Below are 14,801 nucleotides of genomic sequence, written 5' to 3' on the forward strand. Positions count from 1 at the left end.
TAGTTGTAGAACATTTAGCTATTCCTTTTCTTATAACATACTTAAGGACAAAACCATACAAATTTGGTGAAATATGAAGAGGAAACTTCAGAATATTAAGCATAATCATTGGCTTAATTAAAATATATTAATAACGTGATAACCAAAGACAAACAAATTGTTATCAACACACTGTAAATACTAGCACCGTATATTTAACCCATCGTGATTTAGTTACCAATTAAATACCAAAAGTAGATTCAATTCTTTAAGTATTGTCAAACATGAAACTTCCAAGCCATGCCACAAACTTGAGAAATCAGATTATGTCAAATATTCATATAAAAAATCAAGTCAAAAGATTGTTTTGGCCTATAAGATCTTCTTGTCAAGATCAAAGGCAGAATCTTGAATAAAATCAAGTTTTACAAAGGCTAACAGAAAGAAGGCAAATCACGATTTCTCAGGCTAACAGTAAGAAGCAAAAACTGTTCAAACAGAATACGAAGTAAAGCTAAAAATATAAAGAACACGATTTCATCAAATTTAAGCTTCTTTCTTAAATTAAAAAAAACTTGATATGTCGGCACAAATATATATACAAAAGTCACAGACTTTATGAAATCAACGCCGAGCAAAACTATAGTTTTCTCTGTAGACTAGAGAAATGCATGTTATATGACGACACTTAATGGTAGACAATATGCATAATCATTATCAACGGATACTGAACAACACGGCTAAAAGGTTGGCTCTGATATCACGATGTAGAATTTAAACACATATACTGAGCCACCGCAGCGAAATATTAATAGGAACGTACATTCAGCCATGGTTGTTCAAGTGATGTGGAGAATTGCCTTGGAAGAACCTTGACAGAAAACCTAGAGCCTTCTAGCCTGTGCCTATCGTAGGATGCCAGACTGATGGAGTCACAGGCGTATTTATAGGTAGGCTAGGAATTCTTAGACAAATATTTGAGCCCTAGGGACTTCTCCATAAATTACGGTTACCCTAGGGACTCTTAATAAAAAACTGTTTCTTTCCATCAAAGAAACTACCATATATGCATAACCACAGAATATTATCTGATATATTATTTCCTTTTGGGAGACAAGGTAAATAATTTATTACCTTATATGTGGGCCACACTAGAAGTCTCTAGAGGAGACGGTAAATTTCTAATATTTTTATGTTAGTACTCTCTCTACTAGTGTGTGTTAGAGGGTGTCACCACTAGGCCTGGTGTTTGAAGAGTAAATGTTCTGGTCGGAATATCTATTCTTGTGTATTTGTAAATCTTGATCATTAGACCGACATTCGAAATAGTGACATTTTACTAGTTAGTGCTTTATAGTTATTTTATTCTTGACATATAATCTAAATTAGAGACTTGACATTAAGTGGTTAATCTTTTAGAATTAATTGAAATCAAAAGATAGAGGATATAATTGCTTAGTTAAGAAGAGCTAGCAATGGAGCTAGGGTGAAGATTTGAAGAAGGATGAATATTTCAATTTAACTGAAAGCGGCATGCTATGCTCCTATAGCGTTTTCCAAGTTAAGATAGAGAAGCTGAGACCACAAGGTCTTTTACTTATAGTATATACTCTCTCTACTAGTGTGTGTTAGAGGGCAGGGGCGGATTTAGGGGTGGAAGGGGTTCACCCGACCCCCTCCGTCAGAAAATTAGACTATACATAACGTTTAAATTTATTTTATGCCTCTATATATTATATTTTAAATTCTCTTGGCACAACCCAAAAACATAGTTCAGGGATTCAAAATCTTTGTGGGGTCGTTGGTTCAATTACTACTGGCTGTAAATATTTTTACGTTGTGACCCAAAAAAAAAAATTCTATTCCGACTCTGTACGCATTTGATGAATAAGCTAAACAGATTGATCGAGTTTGGTACAGTTTTTTACTTGAAAATTGAAAGAGAGAAAATTTAGCGTGGCTCCATAAGTTGATTTGAGAAAAAGGAACACAAAGGATAGATTAGTAAAAATGGCGTGTGGTAGCCACTAAATAAGGTGGTGTTTATTTTTATCCACCAATTCTAATATTAAGCAAAAATAGCCACTACTATATTAAAATTATTTGGAAAAGACATTTTTACCCTTTCATCCATTTCTTTTCTTCCCAAACCCTCGCTTCTCTCTGTACATAAGTGGCTGGCTATGTGTGCTTCTCTCTCAATCTCTTCTGTGCATTTTTTCTCTCAGTAACACATGGCTATGATCTTAAACTCGCCCTTCAGCCAAGTTATTCTAAGTTTACATCCTTAAATGCATTATAACTTATTTGTTCCTTCGGTATAAAGTGTCTTTTAATTCATGTGTTTGTGTCTCGAAAAAACACCATGAATGCCTTTTAGAAGATATTTCATGAAAGAGAAAATGAAGATTCTGTAGTCTTTTATCTTTTTAGTTGTTTCTTTTTGTTATTAGCTTTCTGTTGTATAGTTTGACATCAATCTTATATGTAAATTGCAATTATTTTTTTTTATTTTTTTTTTGTGGAAAGATACAAATAACGTTGGGTTTTCTGCTATATGAATCCTGAACTTACAGTTACAAGTTCAAAAGTTAAGGACACTTGGTCCTGAACTTCGAGTTCCAAGTTCAAAAGTTAAGGTCACTTGGTCCTGAACTTAGAATTACAAGTTCAAAAGTTAAGGACACTTGGTCCTAAACTTAGAATTACAAGTTCAAAAGTTAAGGACACTTGGTCCTGAACTTAGACTAACAAGCTCAAAAGTTAAGGACAATAGGTCCTGAACTTACAGTTACAAGTTCAAAAGTTAAGGACAATAGGTCCTGAACTTAGACTAACAAGCTCAAAAGTTAAAGACAATAGGTCCTGAAGTCCTGAACTTAGACTAACAAGCTCAAAAGTTAAGGACAATAGGTCCTGAACTTAGGCTAAGAAGCCCAAAAGTTAAGGACAATAGGTCCTGAACTTAGACTAACAAGCTCAAAAGTTAAGGACACTTGGTCCTGAACTTATAGAACAAGTTCAAAAGTTAAGGACATGTAGTCCTGAAGTCCTTAAGTTAAGTTCAAAAGTTAAGAACATGTAGTCTTGAAGTTCTGAAGTTAAGGACATGTAGTCCTGAACTTAGAGTTCCAAGTTCAAAAGTTAAGGACATGTAGTCCTGAAGTTAATGACATGAGCAGAAGGGTATTTTCGTCCGGGCAATTAAAGTTTATTAAAGCAGTAGCTAAAGACTAAAGACATTTTAAACAGTGGCTTAAAAGTAAATACATGTGTTATTAGTGGCTAATCGTGCACTTTCCCCGATAGATTAGGCAGAAGTTATATATAAATGGGCTAGAGATAGACCCGAAAAAAAGAAGGTAAAAAGATAAGGGGTCTCAAAATTAAAGACATTTGAACCAGAGAATTAACTATTCATTATATATAGTTCCTTACTTCCTTTCCAGGCAATAAATTTAGTAAAGAGTTTATCAGAATAATGATGGTGGCGCCGTGGCGGCAAAGTTAGAAATAAATTATTGTGCATATATATATAAGTATATGATTTTATAAAAGATGGGTTTATTCTGCCAAAAAAAAAGGCGTTAGTCCAACTTTTGCGTCTTGAATTTAGGGATTACAAGCTATATCTTTATCTTGCCAATCACATTATGGCTTATCAACACACTTTAGAATTAAAACCAAAGCATTACGTTTGATCCAGTGTTGCACTAGTTCTGCATATATTAAATTGTCTCCACAACAAAAGTAAAGGATAATAATGTTAGAACTAAATTAGTGAAGGAATGGTTAATTATTTGGATCTGAGAAAAATAAATTTTTTTTTAGATGAAGCAAAAAGAAAAATCAATGACAAACTAAAGAAAAAGAATGTGTTGATTAAGCTATAACTTTGGTTATTACCGTCTCATGCCAAACTGGAAGAAGTGTGTTTTGAGTAGATGACCTAGAATGGAAACTTTGACATTACCATATATATTAGAAGAGAAAGGGTTTCTACCTGTGCTTAAAATCTTTTCAATAATAAAGCTGGAGGATATTTAAGTCATTTCACATCAACTCTTGGAAATAAAGTATACTAGTGTAGTACCCGCGCGATACGCAGTTTATTTTAACTAAACTTATCATAGCAAGGAATATTCTGCACATAGTAGAAAGCAACAAATTCTTCAAATTGGATCAGATTATTTAGAAAAGGTTCTTAACTATTTTTATGAAATTTATGAAGTATACATGTTGAGGGTCTTTGATCAGCTGTTATATCCAGTAACTTTTTATTATGTTCTTCCAAGATTTGCTTGGAAAATTGGAATTAAATAACGTTAATGTAACTGACACTTCTTTCAAACAATATACAACACAGCAAATCGGGAAAGGCAGATGCCTTGCGTTATTCTATTTTGGAGAAGAATTATGGGTAGATAATCTAAGGAAAAGGACTCAATTTCTTCATGTTTTAAAAAATAGCCACTGCACCCTTTCCATAAAAAATTAGCTCATCACAAAATGCAGATAACATGTGGAGCAAATTGACAGAAAAACACCATCAACTGCTGCTAGTGCTGGCTCTTTACTCTCATTTGCAGCAGCATCACTGTGAAAAAACATTCAAAGAAAATTCAAAGCAGCATTATGCAACTGCTAAAAGAGCGCTGGAACCAAATGATAGCTATCATGTGTTACATGAATTTGCAAACACTCAGTCGAAGTTAAGAAAAATAAAAATAATGAATCGAAAAATTGAATTCAGAATGCACTGGCTAATTCTTAAATAGCAGCCCCTTAGAGTGGCTACCTAATGTCATTTCTACGATCCGATACATCCATCAATTGCACCTAAGCACATGAACTTAAGCAGACTTGAGAAGATAATTTCCAACCATAAAATGGGTTGATCTCTCATAGCAAGAAACCACAAACTGATCATCTCACCCAGAAACTAACTTGAATAAATACATTATTTTCAATGGCAAACTTGAGCTGCAGTTGCCTTATACTCTTTTAGCCAAACTAAGTATGTGGCATACACGTTTGGTTTCTACCATTTAGGATTATCTTTGCTGCACCCATCAACATTCAATTTTACCCGGCCCCTATCTGGTTTGCTCCATCTAACAGCTTGAGAGTGAATAGAAAGTTCTAACTTCTCCACATACTTACACTTGTCGATCCAGAGTTGTGGAAGTTGTAGATTAGGAAACTGACATCTAAGGATTAAAGTTAAATAGTTTGAAACTTGTCTGATGATATGCCACCCTGACATAGGTTTATTATCAAACCTTGCTGCACATCTGTTCAACCATATTTTCCAGCAAATCACTGTCGGAATACACTGGAGTAACACAGAGTGAAATGTTTCAATTCACGGATTTTTCTCCTGTTTGATCACTTTTTTAAGCTTGTTACTTGAAAATTATGCAAGATCATCACCAACATCTACTACAATGACCCATACTCTTCTCTACTTCTTTTGGCAGGGGTATTTGCAGGAGAAGTCATATCATTTTTAGCCATTGAATCCTACAAAGGAAAAATTTATTATTAAATACCATATTGTAGATAAGAAGTTATACAGGCAAAGTTTGAATTAGTAACCTTGAAAGTTTTGTCTGCATCAGTGTGTTGTTGACACTCAAAATCAGGGTCCTATTAAGAAAATAGTAACATAATTAATTTAAACTTGATATTCCCTTATATAAAATCAAAAGAAAAAATAGTGTATTATGAAGTATTTGAGTATTATGAAGTATTTGAGTATCGATCACATACAGTGAATGTATCATCTTGTGCAGATTGACTATATTGTTGTATAAGGTTATCGTCCTCGCTGATTTTAACAACATTATAAATTTCTCGATGCACTTTAATGTTTGAGCTCTTGACAGTCACTTTAAACAGCACTTTTTTGTCAAGAATATCATACAACTCCACTGGATAAGAACATTCATCAACGTCAGCAGAAGCCTAAGACCGAAATAGTGTTAGAAATTGTAAAATACAATAAAATAAAATAATAAAAAAATATACAATAGAGTTGGCATTTCATTTTTCATGCCTACACTACCGCTGAGTCACACTTAATATGAAAATTACTGAATGAATCTATTCCACTATGTTCGATATAAAAAGCAAAAAATTTGACTATGTATGATTTGGACCAATGACATGACTTTTGGTACCCAAGCAGTATCAAATAAGACGTGCACGCCTACATCTTTATTAGGTGATTCACTACCTAAGCAAAGAAAAGCCTGGATCAATCAAAGGGTAGACCAGCTAAAGCTTTCTGACACATAGAAAGCTTGTGGTAATTTTCACTTCATAATCTACCTACAACAGAATGATATATTTGTGAAAGAGAAGATGCACATTTCTTGAATACAATATATTAACCAATTATTTTGGCTGATGAAAAAAAGCAAAACTTTGGTACTAACACACTCCAGATTAGAAATGTTATATATACCAGATATAGCTTTTGCGCATAATTACTGTCTGTTTGAAACCAAAACCAATTACCCAACATGAGAATAACTGACATAAAACAACAAATTCAAAGAGAATGAATAAATAAACCACATCAACTGCAATACTTTTCATTTTACAATCAAGATTTTAATACAGTGAATGTAGACAATAAGCACACACCATAGTCCATATATGTATTTTTAGAGATGTTTAACTATATATAGAGGTTGAATCAAATAAATAAAATATACCTCAATTGAAATTTCATTTAACTGATTAGCAGACTTCCCAATGAGAGTTGTTGCTTCACGATCCCAAAGCAACAAATTTATAAAGCCAGTGTGATCCATTACTTGCACTCGAAGCTTGTACCTGAAAAACACATTTAGATATGATGTATTGAAATTTAGTTTATTTAATATTTGATAACAAAATTTGTCCTTATTTTTGTAACTTGCAACTTTAGTTCTTTCACAGTAAATAGTTAAGATTATCAAACTTATGATTGACAAAACTATCAAGGCGATCACATTTCTTGCAGTGAAATTTACTTCCAATTTTGTCAACCTTCTTCGAGCATCTCTTGCACCCAAATATGACCATTCTTTTTCAAGTAGAAGATTCACTACAGTCGCAACAATCCAAATATGTCCTTCCTGAAAAGAAGTCATAAGGGGAAGATTTCAGATGTTAATACCCAACAACAGTAAAGAAAGTGTGAATTTTTGTATCCAATGCTTGCTGAATTTCTTTACATTAACATGGCATTGTAGTTGCTCAAGTTTTGTTAACTTGAAACTTTTTATTAGTGAAGTTTCAGATTGTAAAATGCTCATAAGCTTACTTAACAGGTATTCCAAAAAAACATATATATGCACATGGCGTAGAAAACAAATAAGTCATTTTATTATAACTAACACTCACACAATTATGTCATTTCCAGAAAATATGTAATATATTATAAGCAAATCAAATTTGACAAAATTACTAAAACAGCAATATATATAAATTCAGAGTAAAATAGCTTCCCATTTACAAAGCATATTCAGTCCCCTATATAAATGTTTTCCTTTGATTTGATCCTCTCATTTTCTATCAGTTAAATCTTAGTTTTATAAACATACTTCAATCCTTGCCCGTCTATGTATTCTGGAAACTGTACACAATTTTTTTCAGAGGTTAAAACAACCACAAATAGTATTTTTTATAAATAACAGTGTTATAGATACACAACATAACATTAGTTAAATACTAAATGAGTTTAATAGATTTGTCACCTCCATTCGCTAATAGTCTTAACTTCTACACATTAGCCAACTCATCAGAAACAGAATAACTACGCTGAGAAGGTATTTGACTGATCCTGGCAGAGTTAGCTTCATTCACACTTGTCATTCTGTATTTACGCAAGCTTGTATTAGTTATAACAATAAATAGTTATTTGTGTAGTATCCAGCAAAACTTGATTTATGAAATAACTAACCTGGACTTAAAATCATTAGCTTGAGGAAGATCCGGGTTAATCCAGAGCTTTGAGGCATGCCAAGTATTACGCACAGAATATTTGCCTATATATAACTTTAATTTTTGAAACAAAAACTTAACATAAATATATTATCAAATAACATCAGTACAATAGAAATACCTTGAAATTTGTGCACTTTTATCAACTGCATAACAATTATGACCGGCTGATGGGGTGATCCCTGTAAATGTGGCAAGATTTGGTCAACGAATTCTCCCCAAAATGTTGCAGAGATATTATTCCTCCTGTGTTAATTGATATAAGAAATAAATTAGACTACGTCTATAATCATGTTAATATATAACAATTTAATCAGACAACGATAAGTAATGATGTTAAAATATATAACAAAGTAAATTGATAGACGCAATCTTACTCATGATCTTCAAGTTCCACATGCATATAATTGTTGGTTTTATCACCTTGGGTATGGGATTCTACCTCACCATAACTTACAACCTCTCCAATGACATCTATAATAATTTAAAAAAATAATCAGGAGAAAGTTTATAAGACAATCAAATAAAAGAACTGCGAACTGAATACTTACCGAAAAGTTCACTTTCTTCAACATCAATTTTGTTTATCAAATACTCATAAGGTTTTAAGTCGAAGATAGTCATACCAAAAAGATGATCATTTGCTTCGTCTACAATCGTCTTATGAGTAAATGCCAACTTCAAATTATGCCGCGTGTATTTAAGTTTTGTATAATTTGGTCCAACCACAAAGTTCTTCATAACGTACAAACTCAATTCTTTTAACTTTGGTTTGAACATACGTATAAGTGACCGACCAACAGTCGCATGAATGCGATCGCCCTAGAATCCAAAAATACATAATCAATAACATAATGAATTTTTTAGTTTGAAGACTAATATGAGATTGTAGTCAAATTTGTTTCAAAAAATAATTTTTTTTCAAAAAGAATGCTTATAGTTTGAAGCAGAATATGAGATTGTACTCAAACTTTTATGAAAAAATAAGTTTTTTTCAAAAAGAATGCACCTTTTCGTCTTGAATAATTAATTCAAGGGAGACGGTGTTGTCTGGTTTGTCGCGGTCGGGAACGTGCCACAATCTCACTATTCGTACCTTCAAATTCCAGTTCATATATATATATATATATATATTTCGAAATATACGGAATGCGAATATTTTTGTATCGAAAAATATATTTTCCATAAAATCGGATTCCACAGTTAGTTGTTATCCGAAATACCTGGCGTAGATGTCGTCGTCTTCAGAAGCGATGCGAAAGAGATGAGAACAAACGATCGGAAAAATCATCTTCAAATTTGAATGTCTCCTTGCGATGGACTAATTTCACATTTGAATGTCTCTATTTCTCCCTCTGTATCCAAATCCAACAAAATTAGGGATCTTATTTTTCGGGTTAGGGTTAAGCTAATTGAAATTCCTAATTTGTATAGGGAGATCAAGATTCCCTCAATATTTTTCGGCGTAGATGAAGCGAAGAAAATGGGGAATTTCGAACAGAATAGATCGAAGATGATAAGGCGTAATTGGTGCTTCTCCAGATTTTGAGGCGTAATGTATGCTGGTGACCGAATATTGGGTCATTTTGAGTCTCACCAAAAACCCTATTATAATATATAATATATATTCTTGTTTTTAGTACAGAATATTGGGTTTTCATTTTATTTTAAATTATCGTTATTTAATGTAAGAAAGAGCAATTTACTCTTTTCCTTTTTTTAACAGTTCATATAGCTTTATTTATTTCATCTTCCTTTTTGTTAAAGTAATTTCTATAGCTTTTTATATCCATAAATGTCGATGGATTTGTTTCATCTTCCTTTTTGTTAAAGTAATTCCTATAGCTTTTTATATCCATAAATGTCGATGGATTTGTCTTGTTTTTTTTTTGTTTTTTTTTTTTGCCATAATTATAGAATTCTATATGACATAAGCATCTTTATAGGAAATTGATAAGTCTTAATATATTTACTTTCCACTTGTCATTTAAATATGTTGCCAATTGGCATTATAATAATTTGACATTTGGCATATATTTAAGGCAAACTTTTTTGCTTTAATATATAATATAGATACATGGCTTTTTTTTCTCCACCCGAATACTACGTGTAACTTTTTTGTGATTCTTAGGTTTTCCTTCAATTTGTTTACATAATATACATAATGAACTTCCAAAATTTTGATTGCTCTCAGATTCTCTTCGTCTTCCTCAAATCCCTTTCAACTTGCAGGTGCGTTTTAACCAATTTTGGCCATATTTTCTCCTTCTTTTGTTGTTTCAATTTGTTTTAACCCACATGCAAGAATGATGAAAAGTTGACCTTTAATGGTTGTTAGCTTGCTTCACTTGGCCGAAAGGGTAAGCAAAATGTGTGCTATTTGTACATCTATCCCTTTACAATTTTGAATTTAAGAAAATGACCCTTTTAGATTTTTTATGTCTAAAAGATAGATCTCTTACATGTAAAAAAAGAGGTAGGGCCGTAAAACTAAAACAAATTTGTAAAGCCAAAAAATCAATTGGAGTTTCCGTTCACTTTGTAGTAAACTTGAGGGAAAAAAAAGAGAGGAGTTAGACGGCTCGATATAGAGAGAGACAAAAGGGCAAAAGAAAAAACTTAAAAAGCAAAAATCTAGGGGTGTTCCGGGAATCGAACTCGGGACCTCTCGCACCCGAAGCGAGAATCATACCAGTAGACCAAACACCCAAATCGTGATTGACGTCGCGCACAAAAATATTTATTTGTTTTATTTTTTTTACAAGGTTTACTCACAATAATGTCGCAGCGCAGAGCAAAACTGAAGCTGAAGAGCAAATGGGAAGTGTAATGTTATCTTCTTCCTCTGAACTGATGGTTTTCCATCGCTTGCTCCGACCCGCTCCTATCCCTTCTTTCTCTTTCCTTAAGCAATCTCTTTCTCTTCCCCATCAAACGACGTCGCTTCATCCCATCACCAACACTACTTCTCCGTCCTTCTTCCCCTCTTTTCATAACCATTCATCAATCTTCCTTCGCTCTAGAACTTTCTCGAACCATCCAGTTAACTGTGGTTCTCAAGCCCTACTGGAATCCCCTGAGGATGTGGATGACGAGGAAATTGCAAAAGAAAATGGAGAAGTGAGAGCTGCTCCGAGCGAGTCTGAAAGAAAATTATTGAGGGCGAAGTTACCGAACCTGACAGTGAAGGAGAAGAAAGAATTGACATCGTATGCACACAGTCTAGGGAAGAAGCTAAAGAGCCAACAGGTCGGCAAGTCTGGTGTCACTGATTCTGTGATATTTGCGTTGAATGAGACACTTGAAGCTAATGAGCTTCTCAAGGTACTTTTTTTCTGTGCTGGCGAAGATTTTACTCGAATTTTGGCAATTGTTTAGGATTTAGGGTTTAAATTGAATTATTATGCTAGAAAAGTTATCTTCAACATCAGTGTTTTTTTCTTCTATTTTTAATCTTAATTTCCTGGGTTTTACTTGGGTATTTATGCAAAGATTGAAAGTATACTGCCTTTGTAACAAGTAGAGATGATTTTTAATTTTGATAAAAGTAACAAGTAGAGATTATATACTAGTAATTGGGTAAAAATTGGACATGAATATTGCTGCTAATCTGACTTAAGCATGCTGTTCAACATGGCCGTTTTAGTTCTTGATATTGTACATTGTAATGAAACATGAAACCGATTAGTGATGTTAATCTTGCCATAGGAATTACGATGCTGCGGTACTGCTGTTGCTTATAGTTTTTTCGCCAAAATCGTGAAAGCAGTGAAGGAACTAAAATATGTTCATGGAACTTCATATATCTGCTGAAAGGCTTTTATTTGAATGGTTGTATGAGATTGATTATTATGGTTACTAGCAAGTAGAGATTGAACATAAAAAAGAGGGGAACTTCTTTCGCTAGTTCTGCTTGTGACATTGTTAAATTAGTACTCCATTGGTAAAATTGGTTTATTGTTAGTATATAGCAGCATGAGAAATATTGTTCAATATGATTAAAGGTTAAGCGGGAATAGTTAAGAAGCTCAGTCTTCATCAAGTATGTGCCTTTTGCCAGTAAAAATGACAAATGTTCAAATTGATGATAATAAGTTAATCTGCTGCTGAGGAATAAGGCCCCTTTCGCTGTGGGAAATCAGTAGAGTTTAATTCGATTCACCTAAGGTGCCGCTCATGTTATCAGCTGGGTTGATGAGAATTCATTCTTATTCTTTTTAGCAATGTGTCAAGTGTTGGTTAATATGATAAAAGCATTGCTCTTGGGTTCGATTTTTGATGGCCACATTGTTATATACAGCTCAAAATACATGGTTCCTGTCCAGGAGGAGAGCTGGATGATGTTGTTAAGCATTTAGAGGAAGCAACTGGGTCAGTGGCTATTGGTCAAATCGGTAGGACTGTGATTCTCTACCGTCCAAGCGTCACAAAATTAAAAGCAGAAGAGAAGAAAAAACAGGCTCAAAATGCTTTTATGAGAAAAAAACAATATGCGGCGAAACAATCATTTGAGGTCTTAATTTCATTCTATCTAGTCTAATTATAATTAATGAATACATACTGTTCTCCTAGCCTATTCCCTTTTCCATTTTTCCTCCTCTCTTTAGTTCATGATAATCCTTGCTCATTTTGGCATCTCCTTATGTGCAGAGTAAAGGACAAGTACCAAGACCATATGCACGCGGGCGCCGAGGAAGTAGCAGGGTTTGAATTTCTACCAGAGCCACCACAGTGTTCCCATGGCTAAGTTAAAATTTTGCAAAGTTTCTTAGGATATGCGCATACGTTTATTCGGTTTGAAGAAGAAGATACGAGGGACAAAGACTTGGAATATATCAGCTGAAGAAATTTGTATAAGAAAAGGTTGCATTTGTACCTTTTATCTTCCTTTTTTGTTTTCTCTTTTTTGGGCGGAGTTGGAAATAGTACCAGAGACGTTCACTTAGTATAGATTGATCTGGAATCTGATCATTATCCATAGTAGATTGACGTCGGAAAATGTCATATGCCTGGTTGCAAAAATCGTTAATTTTTAACTAATGTGGAGAATAGTAGACTTTAGTAATGGATCTTTGATGTCTTAAATTTACGCTTTATGTATCATGGTTCTGACTAATTTTTGTCACTTGGCTGGTAAATACCTTTTTATGCTTAATCGTTTCTGTTGATCATTTATTTTGTGGAAATTGGAAAAAACGTTTGGTTGGTCTAACTACCTTTTAATGCTTTGGTCATTTATTTTGTGGAAATTGGAAACCATGTTTAGTTGGTCTAACTTTGATGGTTTTGCGAGAATGATTTTAAATGAAGACTGTACTGCTCAAGAGTTGATGCATTAGTACAGCTTAATTATGCTTTCAGGAGATAACAAAAATCTCAAACATTGACAAAAAGTCAAATACTATTACCATAGCTCTCCAAGTATTGGACATGTCAATAGTAATTTGCAACTCATTTGAAATTTGATACATAATGGATCAATTACTTTAATACTGACAAATAACAACAATAATATTTGGTGTTGATAATTAATCACTATGCCAGCGCAGTAAATTGGAGATTTTTAACGTAAAACTTGCTCCATTTTTTGTCGACAGATTTATCTTAAGCATATCAAACTTATGCAGCTTTCAACTTTCGTAACTCATAACGATCTGAGTTTTCCGAGTAAAGCAAGCCATCTGCCAAAGTAAGCCTCCGTAGAGCAATCAAAAATCGTGACTGGAAAAAATAAAAGGTAAACAACCATCAGCCAATTTTTAACGAACAAAGAACAGAAAAAAAGTTGTGAGGGTGTCTATGGATCTTTACCCATTGAAATGCTACTAGCGCAAACCAGCATCCAGGCAAACCAAATCCTTTACTGCTCAAGAGCTGCTTGAAATCAAAATAGTTACTTGAAGCAAAGGATGCAGAGCAAGGGTAACGAATTTGATTTGCCAACTAAATCATGATGATTGAGGATACACTTTTGAAATAAGTGGAATGGCTTACCATGACGAGAAGAGAGGCCAAACCAAATACTGTGGTCATTGATATGCTAATAAATTTTAAGTCCCGTCCAGCCTAAGAAGTAACCAAATCATAGTGTTGAGAAAATGGCATCACAAAACTAATTCGAACAACGAAGAGAATCCTATCCAATGACAATAATAAATGAAGTGACAAAGGGTGTGTTTGGTACGAACGAAAACATTTTCCGGAAAATATTTTTCAATTTTTCCATGTTTGGCTGACTTAAATGTTTTGAAAAATATTTTCCTCATGAACTCATTTTCCTCCAATTGGAGAAAAATATTTTCCCTATCAAGAGAAGGGAAAATATTTTCCAAAATTCTTTTTCAACCTTCCCCACCTTATTCCCCATCCCCACCAACCCACCCTCGCCTATCACCCCACCTCCACCCCATCCTAAATAAAAATATTATTAATAGTATTTTCTTTTTATATTATAAATGGATATTTTTTCATTTCAACAAATGAGTATGTTCTTTTCATGATATAAAAGTATTTTTTCCGTACTTTTTTTTCATGATGTAAAAAAAAAATTTATTTCATTTCAACAAAATGAGTATTTTCTTTTTATGATGTAGAAAAAGTATTTTTCTTTATTTCAATAAAATAATTACTTTATTTTCATGTCGTAGAAAGAGTACTTTCTATTTTTTTTTAAAAAGGAGTATTTTCTTTTTAGTAATGGATCATAAATTGCAACGTTGTTTTGCGTAAAAAAGTAAAGCAGAACATTAGTTCCTTTAGGTTTGTGTGAATTTTTAGAAGAATAATTAAATTGTTGAAGAAAGTAGAGTGCTAAAAGCATGGGGGGG

The 14,801-nt window shown here is 33.3% G+C and overlaps 3 protein-coding genes and 1 non-coding gene across 6 annotated transcripts in view; 1 reads left to right on the plus strand and 3 right to left on the minus strand.

Annotated features, from left to right (window-relative positions):
• LOC109239759 lies at nt 7,734-9,432 on the minus strand. 3 transcript variants are annotated; one of them, XM_019406347.1, is made up of 7 exons: nt 9,198-9,432; nt 8,984-9,070; nt 8,526-8,796; nt 8,352-8,448; nt 8,096-8,220; nt 7,934-8,018; nt 7,734-7,846 (listed from the first exon to the last, which is right to left on the minus strand). In XM_019406347.1, the coding sequence occupies exons 3-7, from the start codon at nt 8,752-8,754 to the stop codon at nt 7,753-7,755; spliced, it is 630 nt and encodes a 209-aa protein (XP_019261892.1). In that variant the 5' UTR covers nt 8,755-8,796; nt 8,984-9,070; nt 9,198-9,432; the 3' UTR covers nt 7,734-7,752. The 3 variants fall into 3 exon arrangements, with proteins under 3 accessions (XP_019261892.1, XP_019261904.1, XP_019261899.1); XM_019406359.1 differs by having other exon boundaries at nt 8,352-8,458; XM_019406354.1 differs by lacking the exon at nt 8,984-9,070.
• TRNAP-CGG lies at nt 10,612-10,683 on the minus strand. The gene has a single exon. It is a non-coding gene; the product is annotated as a tRNA-Pro (tRNA).
• LOC109224359 lies at nt 10,746-13,099 on the plus strand. The gene is made up of 3 exons (XM_019388962.1): nt 10,746-11,298; nt 12,275-12,487; nt 12,625-13,099. Exons 1-3 carry the CDS (start codon nt 10,792-10,794, stop codon nt 12,682-12,684), a joined length of 780 nt encoding a protein of 259 aa, XP_019244507.1. The 5' UTR covers nt 10,746-10,791; the 3' UTR covers nt 12,685-13,099.
• LOC109224422 (protein DETOXIFICATION 46, chloroplastic-like) overlaps nt 13,351-14,801 on the minus strand; it is a 7,697-nt gene continuing 6,246 nt past the window's right edge. Inside the window, exons 12-14 of the mRNA XM_019389018.1 lie at nt 13,969-14,040; nt 13,786-13,848; nt 13,351-13,695 (exon numbers count right to left, since the gene is read on the minus strand). Coding sequence (XP_019244563.1) covers nt 13,594-13,695; nt 13,786-13,848; nt 13,969-14,040 — 237 coding nt within the window. The 3' untranslated portion in view covers nt 13,351-13,593. The remainder of the gene's footprint in view (nt 13,696-13,785; nt 13,849-13,968; nt 14,041-14,801) is intronic.

This window comes from Nicotiana attenuata, chromosome 1 (genome assembly GCF_001879085.1).
Source record: "Nicotiana attenuata strain UT chromosome 1, NIATTr2, whole genome shotgun sequence".
Taxonomy (NCBI): Eukaryota; Viridiplantae; Streptophyta; class Magnoliopsida; order Solanales; family Solanaceae; genus Nicotiana; species Nicotiana attenuata.

Bases quoted from the DNA above. Each gene is read 5' to 3' on its own strand.
- LOC109224359 (XM_019388962.1), top strand. From the start codon at position 10,792: ATGGGAAGTGTAATGTTATCTTCTTCCTCTGAACTGATGGTTTTCCAT. The intron at 11,299-12,274 runs GTACTTTTTTTC...TGTTATATACAG, and splicing joins AAGCTAATGAGCTTCTCAAG to CTCAAAATACATGGTTCCTG. The intron at 12,488-12,624 runs GTCTTAATTTCA...CCTTATGTGCAG, and splicing joins CGGCGAAACAATCATTTGAG to AGTAAAGGACAAGTACCAAG.
- LOC109239759 (XM_019406354.1), bottom strand. From the start codon at position 8,754: ATGTTCAAACCAAAGTTAAAAGAATTGAGTTTGTACGTTATGAAGAAC. The intron at 8,449-8,525 runs GTAAGTATTCAG...AAATTATTATAG, and splicing joins TGAAGAAAGTGAACTTTTCG to ATGTCATTGGAGAGGTTGTA. The intron at 7,847-7,933 runs GTTAGTTATTTC...GCGTAAATACAG, and splicing joins GCTAATGATTTTAAGTCCAG to AATGACAAGTGTGAATGAAG.